Source organism: Mus caroli, chromosome 11 (genome assembly GCF_900094665.2).
Source record: "Mus caroli chromosome 11, CAROLI_EIJ_v1.1, whole genome shotgun sequence".
Classification (NCBI taxonomy): domain Eukaryota; kingdom Metazoa; phylum Chordata; class Mammalia; order Rodentia; family Muridae; genus Mus; species Mus caroli.
In genome coordinates, this window is record NC_034580.1 from 67855510 (window position 1) to 67874102 (window position 18593).

Consider the following 18593-nt stretch of genomic DNA (forward strand, 5'->3'; position numbering starts at 1 on the left):
TGGCTGTCCTGGAACTCACTCTGTAGACCAGGCTGGCCTTGAACACAGAAATCTGCCTGCCTCTGCCTTCCAAGTGCTGGGATTAAAGGTGTGCGCCACCACTGCCCGGCTCTCACCTTATTTTTAACTACACTGCTGATTCTTAAAAAAAAGGAGTCTGTTTTCATAAAGTGATATCAATAAGATGGAGTGGTGGTGCATGCCTTTGATCCAAGCACTCGACAGGCAGAGGCAGGCAGATCTGTGAGCTCTAGGGTAGCCTGGTCTACAGAGCAAGTTCTAGGACAGCCAGGGCTACACAGAAAAACCCTGTCTCAAAAAACATCAATCAATCAATAAAATCATTGAAATTCAACCTGAACAGAAAGGTGCCAGCTGAAAATAATGGCTCCTTTGTGCTCCCCTTTCCCACAGTCTCTCTCTTTCCAAAGGCAGTTACTGTCAGCCGTTTCTTAGATCCGTGCTATTAATCTATGTTCTTATCTACAGCATAGAGTCTTTAAAATTCTCTTCTCTAAACTTGGTGTTCTGTGTGAAGTGGTTCCTGTGACAGGGGATGTACCATGACCTATGATTCTAAATAGCTGTGTATCCAAGTGCCTTTGACTGACAAGTAAGGGCAACTCCATACTATACTGCACAGACATGGGCAGTTTATCTAGAGAGTGAGGCAGGCTCACACTCTGCAGCCTGATTGCTTTGAGCCTTGTTTGGATGGCCACACCTTACCCGGTGGCCAGCACAGGGTTGTCAAATCTTCAAATGATCTAAATGTTGCGTATTCGTCAGACTTCACTTCAGGGTTCAGAGTTTGTCAGATTTTAGAATTTTGCCGACTGAGCTTCTGTGATCTGAAAATCAAAAAGCTGACTTCCTCCAAACTCAAAAAAATATTTTGAGTGTCAGTGTAGTAGTAAAGGAAATAAAATAAAACATTGTTCTGGGGGCCTGGAGAGATGGCTCAATGGTTAAGAGCAGTGGCTATTCTTCTAGTGGGCCCAGCACTCACATGACCGAATGCTCTCTTCTGGTCTCCGCGAGCTCCAGGCTCACAAGTTATACTTATAGGCAAGCACCCACACACATTAAGTTAGTTTAAAACCTTTTAAATATGACTTGGATTTCATCGTAGGATGAATTTGGGAGTCTCGGGTTAGGGATGTTCACCTAGCATTTCCGTATGACAGAATAGAAGGCAGGGAACAGGAAGTGAGCAGGGAGACTTTTCATCACGTACCCTCCATTTTCAGGAAGAGACTCCCTGAGAGCTCCAAGGCGGTCCTTTCCGTGCTGTTAGTGCAGGCATTGCCTTCTCTGTCACCAGCAAAGGAGGCAGCTCCGTCCTGACCCACTGTGATGCCAGAGTGGCAGCTGACAGGATGGGGATTGGGCTGCCCACTGTCTGTGTTTGTCACAAGCAGGGGCACCCTATTCCCTGCCTCTTCCTGACTCTCTGCCAGGCTAGCTTTGGGCCACTTTGAGAAAGAACAAAGGAAGAAGGCCTTGAGAAGAAGGGTGCTGTTACCACTCCAGTCTGTCCTATTGTGCTCCTGTCATCTTGGGGCCTCCTTCATTCCTCAGCCCAGGTTCCAGATTCCTCTCTCCCCTCCCCCTGCCTGTGGACCCTTGGTCTCTGTGTTCCTGTCTCCCACTCTGCCTCTGCTGCTCCGTTCCCTTCCCACTCTCAAGGTCAGAACTTAGTCCTGTAAAGCTTGGCTTACCTGTGGGCTAAGTGAGGTCCAGAGGGCCAATCGTGAGTCAGTCAACACTTAGAACTTAGCCAGGAGAGGCCTCAAGGGTGAGTTGAGTAACTCCCTACCCTGTATGGAAATCTCTCCAAAGCATGCCTGACCTTGGTGTCTATGCCCTAGCCTGAAGGGAACTCAGTAGCTTGTAGCAGGAATTCATGAAGAGGCCCTGGCTGTGTGTCCTTTCCACATGCTCTGGCCACTACCCAGGAAGGACAGGCCCAGTCAGATCTGATAGAGCTTTTCAGCATGTCAGGGTGAGAGAAGAGTCCTGAGCTAATGAGGCCCTTAGGAAATGACTGGGGGAGCCGGGCAGTGGTGGCGCACGCCTTTAATCCCAGCACTCGGGAGGCAGAGGCAGGCAGATTTCTGAGTTCAAGGCCAGCCTGGTCTACAGAGTGAGTCCCATGACAGCCAGGGCTACACAGAGAAACCCTGTCTCGAAAAACAAAAAAATAAAAAAAGGAAATGACTGGGGATAATTTACAAAAGAGGAGCCCTGCAGTGCCTTGGGTGGCAGGGCGGGAGGGAGGATCCACACTTGCACTTCATAGTGTCCCTGAGGACTGCACTCTGTCTGGTGAACAGCAGGGCAACCCTGCCAGACATTTCCTGTAGGACAATGTATTGCTGAAGACTTTAGACATTTATACAAGATTTAAAAACATCTCTCAGCCTTGAGTTGAGAAGGATTCAGCTCATTTAAACACGTCATCACTTCAGAGACCATAGGGAGATCAAGGACACAGAGGGTTACTGCTGCTATAGAATCTGTGTGCTGTCAGAGTGTTGTTCTCAGACAGGCAGACCACCTTTAAGACAAGGTCACATCTCCTGATGACCTAGCTCATTTAGATCAGAGACCAGAATAGTCTCCTGTGAAGTAAGTACTGTGGTCATTAGATGATTTTTAGGTGATGTATAAGTGCTCTGTCAGGGAACGGTCAGCTAGATGTCGTCAGTCTTGATCAATATGCCTGTTGTTACCAAGTCCTTACCTTTTGTTCCTTAAAATAACACGTGGACTCTCTTCCCCCTTTGTGATTTATTGACTTATCGGAGCATCTCCTTATCCAGATCACAGTCATCTTCCTGAAAGAGGAGGAGACACGCTCTTTACCTCTCATCGTTGGCAGCAGCATCGGAGGCCTCCTGGTCTTGGTTGTGATTATAGCCATTTTGTTCAAGGTCAGTTCTGCTCTTTTTGTTTGTAAGAAGAAGGCACCAGGCTCTGCAAGTGGTTTCAGTCCCTATGAGAACAGCTAACCTCAGACCCAGCGCACCAACCCTGGCCTCGTGGTTTCCTTTTCTTTCTTTCTTTCTTTCTTTCTTTCTTTCTTTCTTTCTTTCTTTCTTTCTTTCTTTCTTTCTTTCTTTCTCTCTCTCTCTCTCTGTTTGTTTTTGTTTTTGTTTGGGTTTTTCGAGACAGGGTTTCTCTGTATAGCCCTGGCTGTCCTGGAACTCACTTTGTAGACCAGGCTGGCCCTGAACTCGGAAATCCACCTGCCTCTGCCTCCCAAGTGCTGGGATTAAAGGCGTGCTACCACGCCTGGCTTGTGGTCTCTTTTCTTATCCTGTTTAGGCAAAAGAACCTGGCAAGTTCTCTCTAGGGGGGAAAAACCCTGAATTGAAGTATTTAGCATTATAATCCATAGCAACGGACCATACTTAAACAAGCTGGAATTGAAGTTTTTGAGCTCAGAGAGAGTTCCTGAGACTTTCCTGATTGTCACCCCCTTTAAAGTCCCTATTCCAGAGTCCAGGCTCTCTTGAGGCCCTCTCTGACATGGCCTATGTCTCTCACAAGGGTAAGCCTTGCCTTTTTTTTTTTTCTCCAGACCAGTTGAACCATTCCCTAAATAGGTTCACGACTCTCTGTTGTGGCACACACAGCTACCCTTGCCAGGAGGGCCAGTTTCCACCCTCTCACCTTTCACACACGCTTCCGGGAAAGCTTAACCAGGCTCCTGCATGCTCTTGTGCTGGCTTCTGTGCCTGGCCTGAGAGCTCCCTTACATTTGGCAGTCAGGACACCTCAGTGCCATTTCCCCCATTCTTAGATTCTGAGCTTCTAGAGATTGGAGGCTGTGTGCATGCAGCCTGTCTGTCTTCAATACGGTGGGCTGTGCTGGACACGCTCCCGAAATGGATTAGATCCAGCATGACTGAACCCATAGCACTCCCAGGAGAGGTGCTTAAGTCCTCTGGCGGCTGGCTCAGAGGTCAACTCTTGTTGGGGTATGGGCAGCCCAGAAAGGACTGGAAGGATGGAGAAAGCTCAGGGGTGGGGGTGGGGTGGGAGAGCCTAAGAAGCAGGAATCTGGGGCTGTTTAGCGACTGGTTTCTGAAGCAGGCGGCTACCTCGGGGTGCTCACAAGGCTTACCCATTCTTTGTTTCAGTGTGGCTTTTTCAAAAGAAAATATCAACAACTGAACTTGGAGAGCACAAGGAGGGCCCAGCTGAAGGCTGACAGTCTGCTCCAAGATTAACCCCCTGCTTCCTCACCGGAAGGAGGGAGTTTGAGCCCGGGATGCCCCTATCGGGGCCCCTTACTCTCCTTAGGACGATCAAGCAACATCAAAGAACTGTAGAGTGTTGTTCATAGCCACACACTATGCCCACAGTGTCTTGTGAATTGAGCAAAAGGAAAACTTAGGACGTGTGCTATTAAATACATTTACCTTTACAGTAGTGCCTTTAATGTGCACGGGTTCCCACAGTTTGCCATGCGTTTTGATGACTGATAGACCAAAGTCTTATTCCTATTAAAATATTAATTATATCCTTTTTTATGTTGTTTGAGACATAGTCCTTGTTTGTATATAGCCCTGACTGCCCTAGAACTCACTAGATAGACCAGACTGGCCTTGAACTCGTAGAGATCTGCCTGCCTCTGCCAACTGAGTGCTAAAATTAAAGGGGAGCACCATTGTGCCCAACTTGATTCTTTTATAGTCTTTTAAACAAAGATTATTTTATTTTTATGTAAGTATATGTGTGTGTGTATCTCTCTGTGTGTTTGTACTTGTGTGTGTGTGTGAATGGTCTTGAACTCAGAGATTCCCCTGCCTCTGCTTCTTGAGTGCTGGGATTAAAGGCGTGCACCACCAACCTGGGCCCTTATGTGTTCAACTTACTGCACTCTTTTTAAGATGTTGTTGTTGTTGTTATTATTATTATTTAGCTTATTGAATATACTGCAAGAGAGCAGAGGCTTGGAAATACACTATTTTAAGGTAGACTTTTCAATTGATATCTTGGTTTTCAAGGTCCAGTCGCCCAACACAGGCTGAGGGCAGAGGGGCCATTGTTTGCTGCTTCTGCCCAGGGCCTGGGGTGGGCCTGGACTAGCTCTGCCTGTTTAGAGCCCTGGAAGACCCTGGCCACTTGGAGTCTCTCTCCTGTCTTTCAGTTGTGAGGTCTGATATTCAGGCTGGAGAGCCAGCAGGGAGAGAGTGGGCTGGCCCTTCTTTTTGTTTCCCAACTGACTATCAGCAACAATTGGGGGCTGACAGCTCTGAGAAGTTTGTCTCTTGGGTGTGGAATTCCCTCAGAGGATTAGCCTACTAGTCTCCTAGTGGGATGATGGACCCACTAGGTCAGGGGTTCTGGCTTTCCTGAGTCACAGGCCTCTCCTTGGCAACCTGCTGAGCCCTTCTCCGTCTTTCTTCAAGCATTGTTCTACACGAGTGTTCAAAGAGAAAAGTTGACTTTGACAGTGAACATGTCGTAGTTTGTCAGAAGATCTTCACTCACACAAAGACCACAGAGACCGCCATTGTTGCAAAACGCATGAGGATTTTACTTTCCCAACATGTTGGGGACCCCCCTCTCAGCACGCAGGCCACAGGAGAGACCCAGAACAAAGAAAGAACACACTTTTTATACCTTTGTAAGGGCCAGATATAGGCACCAGGGTAGTTTGGTCTTATTTTAATTGGTGTAGTCAATAACCTTATTAGACATTGGTTGGTTTGTAGAGGGTGACTCTCATCTTGTCTGTCCTTGAGGTTTTTAGTGTGAAGTGGGGCAGGGGAATTGTTAATTTTGTTTTGGAAGCTTAGTAATTTTGACCGTTAAAACTATGTTTTTATATTTGTTTAGTCAGCCAGCTTTTATCTGACTTTGTACTTGGCCTGCTAGTACAGTTTGGAAAGTCCTTTTGAAGGGGGAAGGTACTGGGTAGTCTTGAATTTATTTTGGATATTACAAACACAAAGATCTATCCACCACCTGGTTTCCACACTAACATTGTACTGTGTTTTCTTTGTTACATGTTTTCTCATCTGTCTATCCTTGTGTGTATTAATTTTTCATTAAAATTTGTTTAGTGTTGGCCATTGTTTTATGTGCGCGTGTGTGTGCACATGTGCATGTTTTGGTAAGATCTTATGTAGCCCAGGCTAGACTCAGTCCTGTAAATAGCCAAGGATTGATAGAAGGCTTCAGTGGTGAGACAGGGTTTATGGGTCAGCACAGAAAGGAATGTCTCTAGAGACAGACTATCTCTCTTTGGGCAGAAAATTTCAGGAAGGAGAGAGACTGTAGGAGAGACATGTGGGCCATTGCTGGAACAATTTCCTCACCCGCACATATAATGAATAGCAGCCAGTCTTTCCCCATGGAAGACCCCTCAATTACTCACAGGAGAGAGGCTTCCCCTTACTGTGTGTGCTAATAAACACGGTCCCCTCAGCTGAAGACTCTGGTCTCTTTCTGTCTTTTGTCTCTTTTGCTGCCTTAGAAACCTAAGTAGGGTGGCTTTGAACTCTTGATCCTCTGCTTCTATCTCTTGAGTGCTGGAATGACATTGTTATATTGTGTCTATCTTTCTTCGTATATTTGTATCTAAAAAAAAAAAAAAAAGATTTGTAGCTCAGCAGTGGTGGCCCATGCCTTTAATCCCAGCACTCGTGATGCATACACAGAAGGGATCTCTGAGTTCAAGTCCAGCGTGGTTTACAGAATTAGTTCTAGGACAGTCACAACTACATAGTGAAACCTTGTCTCAAAAGACAAAAACAAAGACATTTATTTTTATTTTATGTGTATGAGGTTTTTTCGTGTGCATGCACACACACACACAAGAGGTCAGAAGACATGAGATTCCCTAGAACTGGAATTACAGTAAGTTTGAGCCATTGTGTGGTTGCTGGGAATTGAACCTGGATCCTCTCGAAGAGCATCTAATACTCTTGGCTGCTGAACCACTTCTCCAGCCCTCTTGATGTACTTTGTCAAGAGAAAAATATATTAGAATATACTAATCAAAATACTTCTTTCAGTATTTGGGCATAAAGATTTGTTAAGGCATTAAAACAGCAGGTCTCATGACTACCGTACTTTTAAAATAGTGATGAACGTAAATAAAATGCACTCAGACATGTTTGTGTTGGTATAATGTCACTGGTGACTGGGTTATAGGTACTATGGCCTACATCCACAGTCAGTGTTAAATTCCAGTCAGACCACAGTAGTAGAAAGAGATGGCTCATTGACCAGTCTCATCTGTCCCCTACTCTGTATGCTCTGGTCCCATTTAAGGAAGTGTTCTTTGTGCATCATTTTTATTTGTTTAGTTTTCTGAGATAGGCATTTACTATGTAGCTCAACCTACTATGTAGCTCAACCTGCTTAGAACTGGAGACCCTCCTGCCTCAGATTCCTGAGTGCTGGCTTATAGGACCGTGGCACCACACCAGGCCTGAGGCTTATACTTCACGTGGTCTTATTTTTGTTTTAAGAAGAAAACTTGTCCAAGGTCACAAGTCTAGTAAAAGGTGGAGCCTTTGTTAAAGAAGGTATTTGAGCTGGGTGTGGTGTGCTGGCACATGCCAAGCACTAGGGGACAGAAGCAGGCAGTGCTCTGTGAGTTCAAGGTCGGTCTGTTCTACATGGTAAATTTCAAGCCAGTCAGAGTTCCATGGTGACACCCTGTCTCAAAACAAAACAAAATGAAAAGCATTTAGGCCCAAAGTCTTTTTCTGTAGAAGTCTCACTGTGGACTGGACAGCCCTAGACTGAAGTGAAGTTTTCCAGTCCTGGAAAGCAATTACTCAGCTCCGTTAGCTTCACCCCTGAGAGCAGATGGTGTAGCTTAACATGGGAGATTTGTGGTTTGGGCACACACTCCAGGTGACAAGGACATAGATCTAGTCTGGGAAGGTGCCAGTTGCGAGATCAGAGTTTGTGCACCTCATTGCACGATGTCAGGGGGTAACCATGCACACTGGAGTCCTAACTAACCTGGTGCTTTAGCAGGCTCTCTGCTGAAATCCTCCATGAGAAGCACATAGAAATAAAGCCTGATCATTTTACACCACACACCTCAGTACAGAGGCTAAAGGAAGCTCATTCATTCTTCCCCATACAGTTATACAAGCCTTAGCCCTACCTGTTTCATGGAGGTTGACTGGTAGGTCATCACTCCCTATTGAGAGGATTTGGGCCCAACTAGTGACTGCAAGCAAGAAATCAGTGAGCCCCAAATTGTCCAGATCCTGGTGGGGAATTTAGAGAAGGGGCATATGCCTGATGGAGTTGTGAAGCTGTGAAGGACTGAGGTGGGATCTATGTTGGAACATGAAGAACAAGAGAAGGTGCACGGGACTGGAGAGATGGCTCAGCGGTTAAGAGTACGACTGCTCTTCCGAAGGTCCTGAGTTCAAATCCCAGCANCCACATGGAGGCTCACAACCATCCCTAATGAGATCTGGCGCCCTCTTCTGGAGTGTCTGAAGACACCTACAGTGTACTTACATATAATAGATAAATAAATCTTAAAAAAAAAAAGAGAGAGAGAGAGCCGGGCATGGTGGCGCACGCCTTTAATCCCAGCACTTGGGAGGCAGAGGCAGGCGGATTTCTGAGTTCGAGGCTGGCCTGGTCTACAGAGTGAGTTCTATGACAGCCAGGGCTATACAGAGAAACCCTGTTTCAAAAAACCAAAGAGAGAGAGAGAGAGAGAGAGAGAGAGAGAGAGAGAGAGAGAGAGAGAGAGAAGGTGCACACGAACCGACTGGACTGATGTGTGATTCTATGGAGGAATGTGAGGTGGAATAGGGAGAGGGGACATAGAAATTGTGTGGAAGGGTCTGGAGAGCCATCCACACCGTGATATTTTATGAGAAATCCACACTCATTCTGGGTTTGTTACCACTCCAGAGCAGTGGACTAGGAGCAGGGGTGGCTGTGAGAAACTTCACACAGGGAAAAATCCTTGCAGGGAAAAGAATGCTGATATCTCTTTAGAAGGTGCCATGTTGGAGCCATCAGTGCTTTGTGGCTTTGGCTGACTCAAGTTTAAATCTCTGTCCTTTTTGTACTCAACTAGGAGTCACGTCTTTGTTTGGTTGGTTTGTTTGTTTGAGACAGGGTCTTTACAGCTCTGGCTGTCATGGAACTCATGTATAGCAGCTGGTCTTGGACTCTCAAAGATTGTCCTGCCTCTGCCTCCCCTCCACTGGGATTAAGTGCATGTGTCACCACTCCGGGCCAGTCATATATGCTTCTAAGTGTTTGGTACCTTTGTATAGTTTCTCATCAGATCAGATACAGGAGCTAAGTAATAAATACTAACCTGTCAATTAAGATGGCGTATGGTTATAAGTATTCTTCCCACAATCAAATCTACTCAGGCTCAGTGAGATGGCTCAGTGGGTAAGGGTGGGTGGGGGTGGGGGTTCCTGTAGGCTCTATGGTTGGCAGGGAAAAAATCTAAGTGAGGTAAGAGTGAAACTTGGTTCAGCCAACTATGTTAGCCAGTGCTGGGGCAAACATCAGGATTTTGGAAAAGTTTTCAGATGACAATTAACTCAGTCCTGTGAATACAACAAAACCTAAGACATGTTTATATCAATTTTTTTTTTTTTTTTTTTTTTTTTTTGGTTTTTTGGAGACAGGGTTCTCTAGGTAGCCCTGGTAGTCCTAGAACTTACTCTGTAGACCAGGCTGTCCTGGAACTCAAGAAATCTGCCTGCCTGAGTGCTGGGACTAAAGGCGTGCACCACCACGGCCAGGTGCATTGAGATTCTTTGTAAAGTCCAACTGGCTTCTTTCATGAAGTTGGGTACTGTTGACTCAGAAACAGTGCTCACGATTTAGGTCTAGAGAGAATGACTGAGGTCAACACAACATCTGTGGAAGCCGGGATTGGCCTAAGATGACACAGAAGCCTTGTAGGCTATTGTAAAGTACAGGTGACATACATCTCTCATAAGGATGGGCTTAATGGACTTTAAAGCAATGCTCAAGATTTAGGGGGAAAGGGTCTGGGATAAGCAAAGCATAAATCCTGGGGATACAGGCATACAGAGAGCAAAGATCACCAGGCTGTAACCTAGGGTCTTTCCCAGCATTCATGAGGAGGACTGGTAAGCTTCCTTTGAAGATCATCCTTCCTTTGATGAGAGAAGCCTGCGTGTTTCACCTCTCCTGGCTTCTCCAGTGCTTATCTGTGTGCACCTCTTGCCTTCTGCAAGGATGCTTAGGGCAAGCCTGAGAGCCTGAGATGGATCCCTAGAATGTACATGGTGAAAAAAGAGAACACATTCAATACATTCCTCTATAACCGCCACATGTGCACCAGGGAACATGTGTACACACACACACACACACACACACACACACACACACACACAGAGAGAGAGAGAGAGAGAGAATGTAAAAAATAATTTTTAAAAGGACAAGTAAAAATTAAAAGTTCTACCATGAAATACCTGTTATGAACTGTGTTGGTCATCACTTAGTTTTCCCAGAGCAAAGGGACAACTAAAGAACAGACTGCCCTTGGCAAACCCCTCCATCCATGCCTTTCCCACACTCAGCCCTGGGCCTTCCAGGATGCTCAGAACTGAAGGGGGGCTGCATCGTTTTAGAGACCTTTACCTAAGGCCATCTTCAAATCTCCTCCCTCCTGCTCCCTCCCTCCTTTGGGGCTCACCATATGGAAGCAGCATCTAAAGTTGTCTCCAAGATCTGAGTCATGTGAGAGTAGTGCTTTGGTTCCAGTTTCCTTCCAGTCAGTCTATGAAGAATGTTTTTTTGAGATTGAATCTCTTAGGCAAGTGGGAGATTTTAATTCGCTCCCCTTAATGCTGAAGTTAGGAGGAGATTTTGGAATTTGTGGAGATGATCAGGTGACCGTTCCAAGCCACTGGTGGAAGCGATGATGTTACTGGCTTCTCCCCTGCAGTCACCCACTGCAGCTGGTGTTGTTCTGCTGGACTTCTGGAGAAAAGAGAGCCTCTCTCTCTCTCTCTCTCTCTCTCTCTCTCTCTCTCTCTCTCTCTCTCTCTCTCTCTCNTCTCTCTCTCTCTCCTTCCCTCCCTCCTCTCTCTCTCCCTTCCTTTCTTTCTCTTTCTTTCTTTCTTTCTTTCTTTCTTTCTTTCTTTCTTTCTTTCTTTCTTTCTTTCTTTCTTTCTTTCTTTCTCTCTCCCTTTCTTCCTTTCTTTCCCTGACACTTTAAAAAAAAGGTTTTGTTTCATGTGCGTGAGTGTTTTGCCTGCATCAGTGTATGTGTGCTTCATGTATGCCTAGTACTTGCAGAAGTCAGAAGAGGGCATGGCATATTTTGGAACTGGAGTTATAGATGGATGTGAGCCACTATTTGGTGTGCTAGAAATAAACCTGGGTCCTTTGTAAGAGCAAGTACTCTTAACTGCTGAGCCATCTCTCCAGTCCCAGGAGCTTTTCCTGATGGAGGGGTTATTCTCTTGCCGTCCATGGCACCACACTTAGGAGCCTGCATAAGAAGCTGTGGTCTTACTGTGGCGTTGTATTTGCATAAGCTACCTGCAAGTATCATCTCATGTGTTGCTTGCTTTAGTAACAAAAAGTAGAAGTGCCTAAATACCTGGAGCCTCCTGATTTCCCATTCAGACCTTTCGCATTCTAGTCTATGGATACTTAGCCTTGCCAGCCAGAGTGGGTCAACAATATTTTCTCTTCTGTGACGGTAGAATTTGTATTAGAGGGAGAGTGTGTGGTGAGGGAGATCAGCCCCCAGCCCCCAGTGCATTTCCTTGGAGTGGGGCAGGGCTCTGTGTGATGTCAGTATGGTTTCTTTTCTTTCTTTCCTTTTCAAAAGAATTTATTTTTATTTTATGTACATTGGTGTTGTGCCTGCATGTATGTCTATGTGAGGGTGTCAGATTTTCTGGAATGGGAGTTATAGACAGTGGTGGGAACTGATAATTGAACCCTTGGAAGAGCAGCCAGCACTCTAATTGCTGAGACATCCCATCAGCCCTGTCACGATGGTTTTTATTGGAGACTGTTCCAGGACTCACAGCTGAGCGAGGTGGTACTAGGAACCAGTCCAAACCACATGGAAAATAGACTTTAAAAAGTGCCAGGTCTTAGGAGAAAGGAGATGATAGAAAAACAGAGGCCTGTCGAATCTGAGTTCTAACTCCCCATCGCTGTACAGTGTATGTCTGAGCTCATCCAACCAGATGCAGGTTTGTGAACCAGAGAGGTACTCTGGATGCTAAGCCTGTCCGTGACTTCCAGAGACTGTGATCATTGTAAAGAGGCATGGTGGGCACTTTGTGGGAGGAAGGATGAAGGGTGAAGAGAAGGCAAGGAGGGAACTTGAAGACTAGCTTCACCTCTGGCCCCTGAAAGGACTCCAGGAGTGACATTTAGAGGCACTCTAGGGAGGAAGACAGTGTCTGTGGGACCTTGTCCCCAGCAATGGCCTCCCTCCATAGTGACAAGACAGACACGCATGCTATACATTAAAGAGCCTTCAGCCAAAACATGTGAACCGACAGCCCCGGGAATGATCCAGATCTTGCTGTGGGAAGTGTGATGTGGCCTTTGTGAGAACCTTTCTGCTGGGCTCCCTAGATCTTTAGGCCACGGTGAGGGAACACCTGGTCCTAGTTCAGACACAGAGGCTTACAAACAGTATGGTCATGAGTACATCTAACCTCTGAGTGGAAGTCATGGTAGTGATGGTTCTAACCATGCAGAGGTTGTGAGGATTTCACTAGGTAAGGAAGGCATTTATCAGGGCTCTGCAAGTATTGACTGCTCAGAAATTCTCATTACAACAGTAGGGACAAAGATCATTTTACCAGGGCATTGTGGGACTCAAAGACTCTTGACATGGGACTAGGTAAAATCAAAGAGAATTGTTCCTCAAAGCAGGTGAGAGCTAGGGTTGGGGCTTTCAGACAGTGTGAGCATAGCATTTGCTAGGCCTTAGGTTTGAGTCCCAGCATTGAGGAAGAGGAAGAGGAGGAGGAGGAGGAGGAGGGAGTAGCAGGCATTAATTTTGGAAATGTCCTTAGACTTTTAATATCAATGTGCTGACCAGGGTGCTCCTCTCCCCTTGGGTATAGAGGCTACTAAATCCGAGCTTGTAGGCGCCGTGAATCGGCCTCAGGGTGTAGAGAGTGAGTCCAGGTACTCTGGGGTACAACTTAGATATATTTCTCCCAAAATTATTTTAACTAAACCACAGGGAGAAATATGATCCACACAGTAATGTCAGATTCAGGCACACACTTGAAACACTAGCTTCAGGAGAGCATACCAACTTTGACTTCTTAAACAGACCCTGGTATTTTATTCTTCTTTTTCAATTACGTTTGTATCATTGGTTGATTTATATGCACGTGTATGTCACATCTGTGCTGTGGCACAGGTATGGATGTCAGAAGACGACTGTCAGGAATTGGGATGCTCCTTCTGCCCCGTGGGGCCCAGGGACTGGACTCAAATCCCCAGACTTGGCAGTAGGCATCTTTACCCTGAGCTATCTTGCAGTCCCTTTTCTTAGACACAGTAAATTGATGTCATGACCAGTCAGTGGCTATAAGAAAGAGGCAACCCTTTCCTCTCTACCTACCCTTCAAGGTCTCTCAGGCGTCTGCACTGTTCCCTTAGACATTGCATTCTGCTTTTAGCTAGCCAGTGCTTGTGGAGGAGGGCACGTTCTGTCCCCTCCGGTAGCATAGTAGATTACTGAGTTGTCAGGGTCAGAGAGTAGCCTTGGCTACCTGTCCTCAACAAGCCTAGTAGACAAGTTATAGTGAGATCAGAGGATGATGTATTCAGTGAGGATCGAGCTGAGAGATCCAGGAACCCCTAGCCTTCCTCCAGGGCTCTAATAAGAGGTTTAAAGAATGTGTGGTCCTGCCTTTAACAATCTTGCTGTCTCTCCTGAAAGTAGCCTGAGAAGCTATCAGAGCTGTGTGAATTCTGTTTCTGGAAGATACCTGTAGCAGGCACCAGGCTTCAATGTTTCTTTTCTCCCAGCACAAGTTCTCTGGGAAGATGCCCTGGGAGCCAGTTTCAGTAGTCTGATAGTCTAAGGGAGGGCACAAGCATCTCTTTAAAGTATCTTCCTGTCAGGACACTTACAACAGGTGCCTGGGAAAGGTTTGCGCAAGAGTAGAAGCAGCAGGTGGAAGCAGGTGTGGGTACATGCCTGAAATCCCAGCACTGAGGAGACTGAGGCAGGAGGATTACAGGTTTGAAGCTGGCTTGGACTACATAGTGGGACACTGTACTTCTATTGCCGGACCCAATCTAGTGGGCTTTCTTTGCTCTGTGTCTTGGGGCCTTAGTACACACCAGGGTGTCTCTCAACAAATAGGCTCTAGTTGGAATCTGGAACTCCATTTGGGGGAGTAGAGAGGTTCACCACAGGGACCTTCCTCTGGGTCTCTTTTGTCCTCCTCCCCGTCCCCCCGCCTCTTCTCTCTTTCTTTCCATGTCTGTGTATGCACTATGTATATTCAGGTTTACTTATGTGTAGGTGTAGATGACACATGTGGGTTAGAGGTGAACATTGGGCATCTTCCTTTATAGCTCTCTACCCATTGTTTTGAGACAGTGTGCCTCTCAATGAACGTAGAGCTGTTTCAGCTACACTGGCTGCCCAGTGAACCTCCAGGATCTGTCTCTTTCTGCCCGCCCCCAGCACTAGAGTTGCAGTAGGAAGTCACGCTGTCCCAAAGGCCATAGCCAATACAGGAAGGAGAAATGTCATTTCCTCAAAAAGGTTTGGTTGTTCTTCAGTCTTTTTATCCAAAGCATGCAGGTACAGCGAGGCCACTACTTGACGCCGAGGTTGCGCTGGAAGGGCTGTGTACTTTGCTGGCTCCTCAGCAATAGGAAGAGAAGCACTATTCTCTCCGAGGGCGATTTTTAGTGGCTATCATTGCTCCAGACGAAGCTTTTATCAGGGCAAGATCGTCAGATGTGATATCTCTGTTTCTATGACACCATCTTGATGTTTCAGGCAGCTGTGCTGTGGAGTCTATGAGATCCTTTACGGGCAAGTATTTCTCAGAATAGATGTAACTGGAGGTTCTCCCCAGCTCCCCAGCTGCGAACATCCACCTTCCCACTTCACCTCCTTATGCTGGAGCAGAACTTCAGGTGATGGGCATCTTGAAGGGTGTGAGATTGCTCCATTCCCCTTCAGCTATTAGAGAGCCACAAGAGGGGAAGACTGGGGTGGAGGCTGGCAGAAAATAGGATGCCTTCAGCTCCCAGGGTTGTGACTGGGACCTGGTGGCAGGTCCTAAAATGCTTAAAAGAAAGCAGGCCTGTTTAGTTATATGGTAAATATATAGAACTAGCATGTAGCAAGCATGTTGCTGGGCCCAGGACATAGGATTATCCAAAGCAAGGCCTCCAACCTCTTAGATCTTTTGGTCTTGTCTGGGGGTACAGTATGCAAGTTAAATGAAGTCATCTCAGGTACTTAAAGTGCTCTGCAGATAGCCTGGCAGAGTGAAGCACGCCTTTGATCCCAGCACTTGGGAGGTAGAAGCAGGCGGATTTCTGAGTTCCAGGCCAGCCTGCTCTATAGAACGAGTTCTAGGACAGCCAGGGCTACACAGAGAAACCCTGTATTTAAAAAAAAAAAAAATTCTGGGCAGAGGTGATTGGAGTGGGGGTAGGATGTATGAAAATAAGCCTTTTTGAGGAACTGGCTAGGTTGAGCTTGAAAAGTTATAACAACACATTGTTTCCAAATGACACTTTAGGAACAGAATGCAGAACTCTATGCCCTTTCCTAGAATGAGTGGGAAATCCAAGGGCAAAACCCAGGAATTTGTCTTTATTTAAAATAAACAAACCAAAACAAATGAACAAACAAACAAACCAAAACAGTCATTCCTTTGTGTTGTAAAACTGGGGACCTGTTCCCTGAAACTTCTATTTTTTGTAGAAGATCATACCTGGAGGACTTAAGCGTCTCTTCCAAGTTCTGGAGTCTGTCGTTTCAGAGAGTGAGCTTCCTATTGGGCAAGAGGGCCAGGGTTGGGAGCAGAGGTGGTGTGCTCAGACACAGATGCAGGAAGTTAGTGTGCATGGCTCCTCACCCCGCAGCCCCTGGCACATTGACTCTCACCACACCCAACCCCTCAGTACATCCACAGCCGATCACCACACAGCCCCTCAGTATACATATATAGAGCCCTGTAACTGCTCACCACACAGCCTCTCACTGCATATAGACCACCCGACCCATACCACAGGAATGGGATCCTACATCCTCTCTCATCCTACAGTCCCTCACCACAGACAACTTACAGCAGCCCATAACAAGTTCCAAAGCGCAGCTCCAGGTATCTCTTCTCCCTCCTATGTTGGATCAGACTCAGACGATGGCATTGGGCTCCTTTTCCTTGGGAACTATTCAGACTCTAGACATATGTTAGGATCCCACGCCTTGATGCCCTAGTCTAGCTCTCCCTACCGCGCAGTACCTGACTAGGACCTCTGATCCCTGACCCTAGAAATTTGTACGGTTTAAATCCGCAGCCATAAAAGCGGTGGAAAAGCCCCTTGATTACAGCACACACAGGCAGCCAGGGACCTACCTATACGTCTGTCTGACAGCATGAGTAGCGAGGCCAGGACAACAGGGAAAACAGTCATTACTGTCTATCCCTCCTCCTTTACTTCCTGCACTGTGGGTCCCTTCCGGATTCTGCCTCTATTTCCCCACCGGGTTCCTCTCGAGAGAGTCCCGTGGGAGGAGGTAGGGGCGGGCGAGACGCCTTGGAAAGCACCTTCCCCTTCTTCCTCGCCTCCGCACACAGCCAGTGGCTGGAGGCACAGCCCGGTGGTGTCACCGTGTCAGCGGAGACGGCTTCATCCCAGGCTGGGCGCTCGCCGCAGTCAGGCTCTCCGCAGCAGCAGGATCCTCCTGGCCGCGCTGTGCTCGCGCCCGGGTCTGCGCGTCTGCTCTCCAGCTCATGCCCTTTGGAGCCGCGCACCCCGGGACTGCGGCAGCGCACACAGAGTGCTCAGTTGGCTGCGGGGCAGCTGGAGGCGGCGGCGGTGGCCAAAGTGAGCTGGAGGCATGGGCCAGGCGGCCTGGAAGGGGTTCGTGTTGTCTCTGTTCGACTACAAGACAGCAAAGTTCGTGGTAGCCAAGAGCAAGAAGGTGGGGCTGCTCTACCGGGTGCTGCAGCTCACCATCCTGTTGTACTTACTCATGTGAGTTCTTGGGCACTTATTTGAAGCAAGGGTACATGGGGCAGGGAAGGTGTAGACACTGGGGCCTTGGGGGAGTCAGCCTTAAAGCTCGTGGATGTAAGGATGGGAAAGTAAAATGGGGACACTGCCTTGTGAAACGTGGGCGGCGGCAACTGGATACCTTGGTTGGAAGCTGTCTGTAGGAGCTCCTTCTCCCAGGACTGGAGCTTCCAGTGTTACAGCCATGACCACGAGGCAGGGATGCCAGGACACTGGACTTCAGCTGCCCCCCAGAGGCCTCCCTGTGTCCGGCTTGACAGCTGGCCCAGGCACCCAGCAGGTTATTTATAAGCATTGAGCATTACTGGCTTACTCTTGGTTGGGCCAACTCATGGGATTGGCATGTTCTGGAACTCAGGGTTAGCTCACGGGAATCAGGAGGGCAGCCATTCCAGCGTCCAGATGCTCTACTGTTTTCCCTTATTGCTATCTCATCTAGCAGGCTATAAGCCTACCAGCCCACGGGCAGTTTGATGGGGATTTAACAGCTTGGTTAGAGGTCTCCCTTGCTCCTAGGAAGAAAAGAGGGCACAGGTGGAAAGAGGAAGGCAGCCACGGTGGACAGCTGCGGTTCACTTTCCTTTCCTCATTAAATGATGTGCAATTATGCTCCTGGGTGGGGGTGGGGGGCAGTCCTGGCCTAGCCTTGCTACTTTCTAATGGCTGCCCCTATCCCTCCACCAGGCAGGGTTTCTCTGTGCAGCCCTGGTTATCCTGGAACTGCTCAGTAGAGCAGGCTGGCCTCAAACTCAGAAATCCTCCTTCCTTTACCTCTGGAGTGCTGTGATTATAGGTGTGGGTAATGGCTGTGTTCTTAGCGTTTCCTGGATTTTAGCTCCGAGGCACTTGGCAGTATCCTACCTCAGGGCCTTTGGACTGCTGCTGTTCCTTGGCCACCCAGTTTTCTTTCCCTGCTCAGTCAACATCCCTCCTTATCCAGATTTGATTTCTCCCTCTCCCTCCCTCCCTGGCACTTCCATAAGTCATTTTGATTGGCCATTTGCTCAGTGTCTATTTCTGACTCCCTGAAGTCTGGGGATGCCATGAGGTGATGTCACACTGTGATGTCATTTCACTTGGCAATCTGTATGAAATGAGTAAACAAATGCTGAATGTTTGCTTCCTGTTTTGCACTGGAGCAGCATTTCTCTGCTAAAATGGAAGATATGCTCAAGAACCACAACTTTTGAGCCAAGCGCGGTGGCGAACACTTTTAATCCCAGCACTCAAGAGGCAGAGGTGAAAGCCGGGCGGTGGTGGCACACGCCTTTAATCCCAGCACTTGGGAGGCAGAGGCAGGCAGATTTCTGAGTTCGAGGCCAGCCTGGTCTACA

The 18593-nt window shown here is 47.4% G+C and overlaps 2 protein-coding genes across 4 annotated transcripts in view; both read left to right on the forward strand.

Annotated features, from left to right (window-relative positions):
* Itgae (integrin subunit alpha E) overlaps positions 1–4608 on the forward strand; it is a 58116-nt gene extending 53508 nt beyond the window's left edge. The window contains exons 30-31 of the mRNA XM_021176640.2: positions 2826–2936; positions 4149–4608. Of these exons, the coding sequence (XP_021032299.1) occupies positions 2826–2936; positions 4149–4238 (201 nt within the window). The 3' untranslated portion in view covers positions 4239–4608. The remainder of the gene's footprint in view (positions 1–2825; positions 2937–4148) is intronic.
* Positions 4609–16720: 12112 nt separating this feature from the next.
* Positions 16721–18593, forward strand: part of P2rx5 (purinergic receptor P2X 5) — a 13340-nt gene continuing 11467 nt past the window's right edge. For all 3 annotated transcript variants that reach the window (XM_021176647.2, XM_021176648.2, XM_029483236.1), the window contains exon 1: positions 16721–17220. In XM_021176647.2, coding sequence (XP_021032306.1) covers positions 17084–17220 — 137 coding nt within the window. In that variant the 5' untranslated portion in view covers positions 16721–17083. The remainder of the gene's footprint in view (positions 17221–18593) is intronic.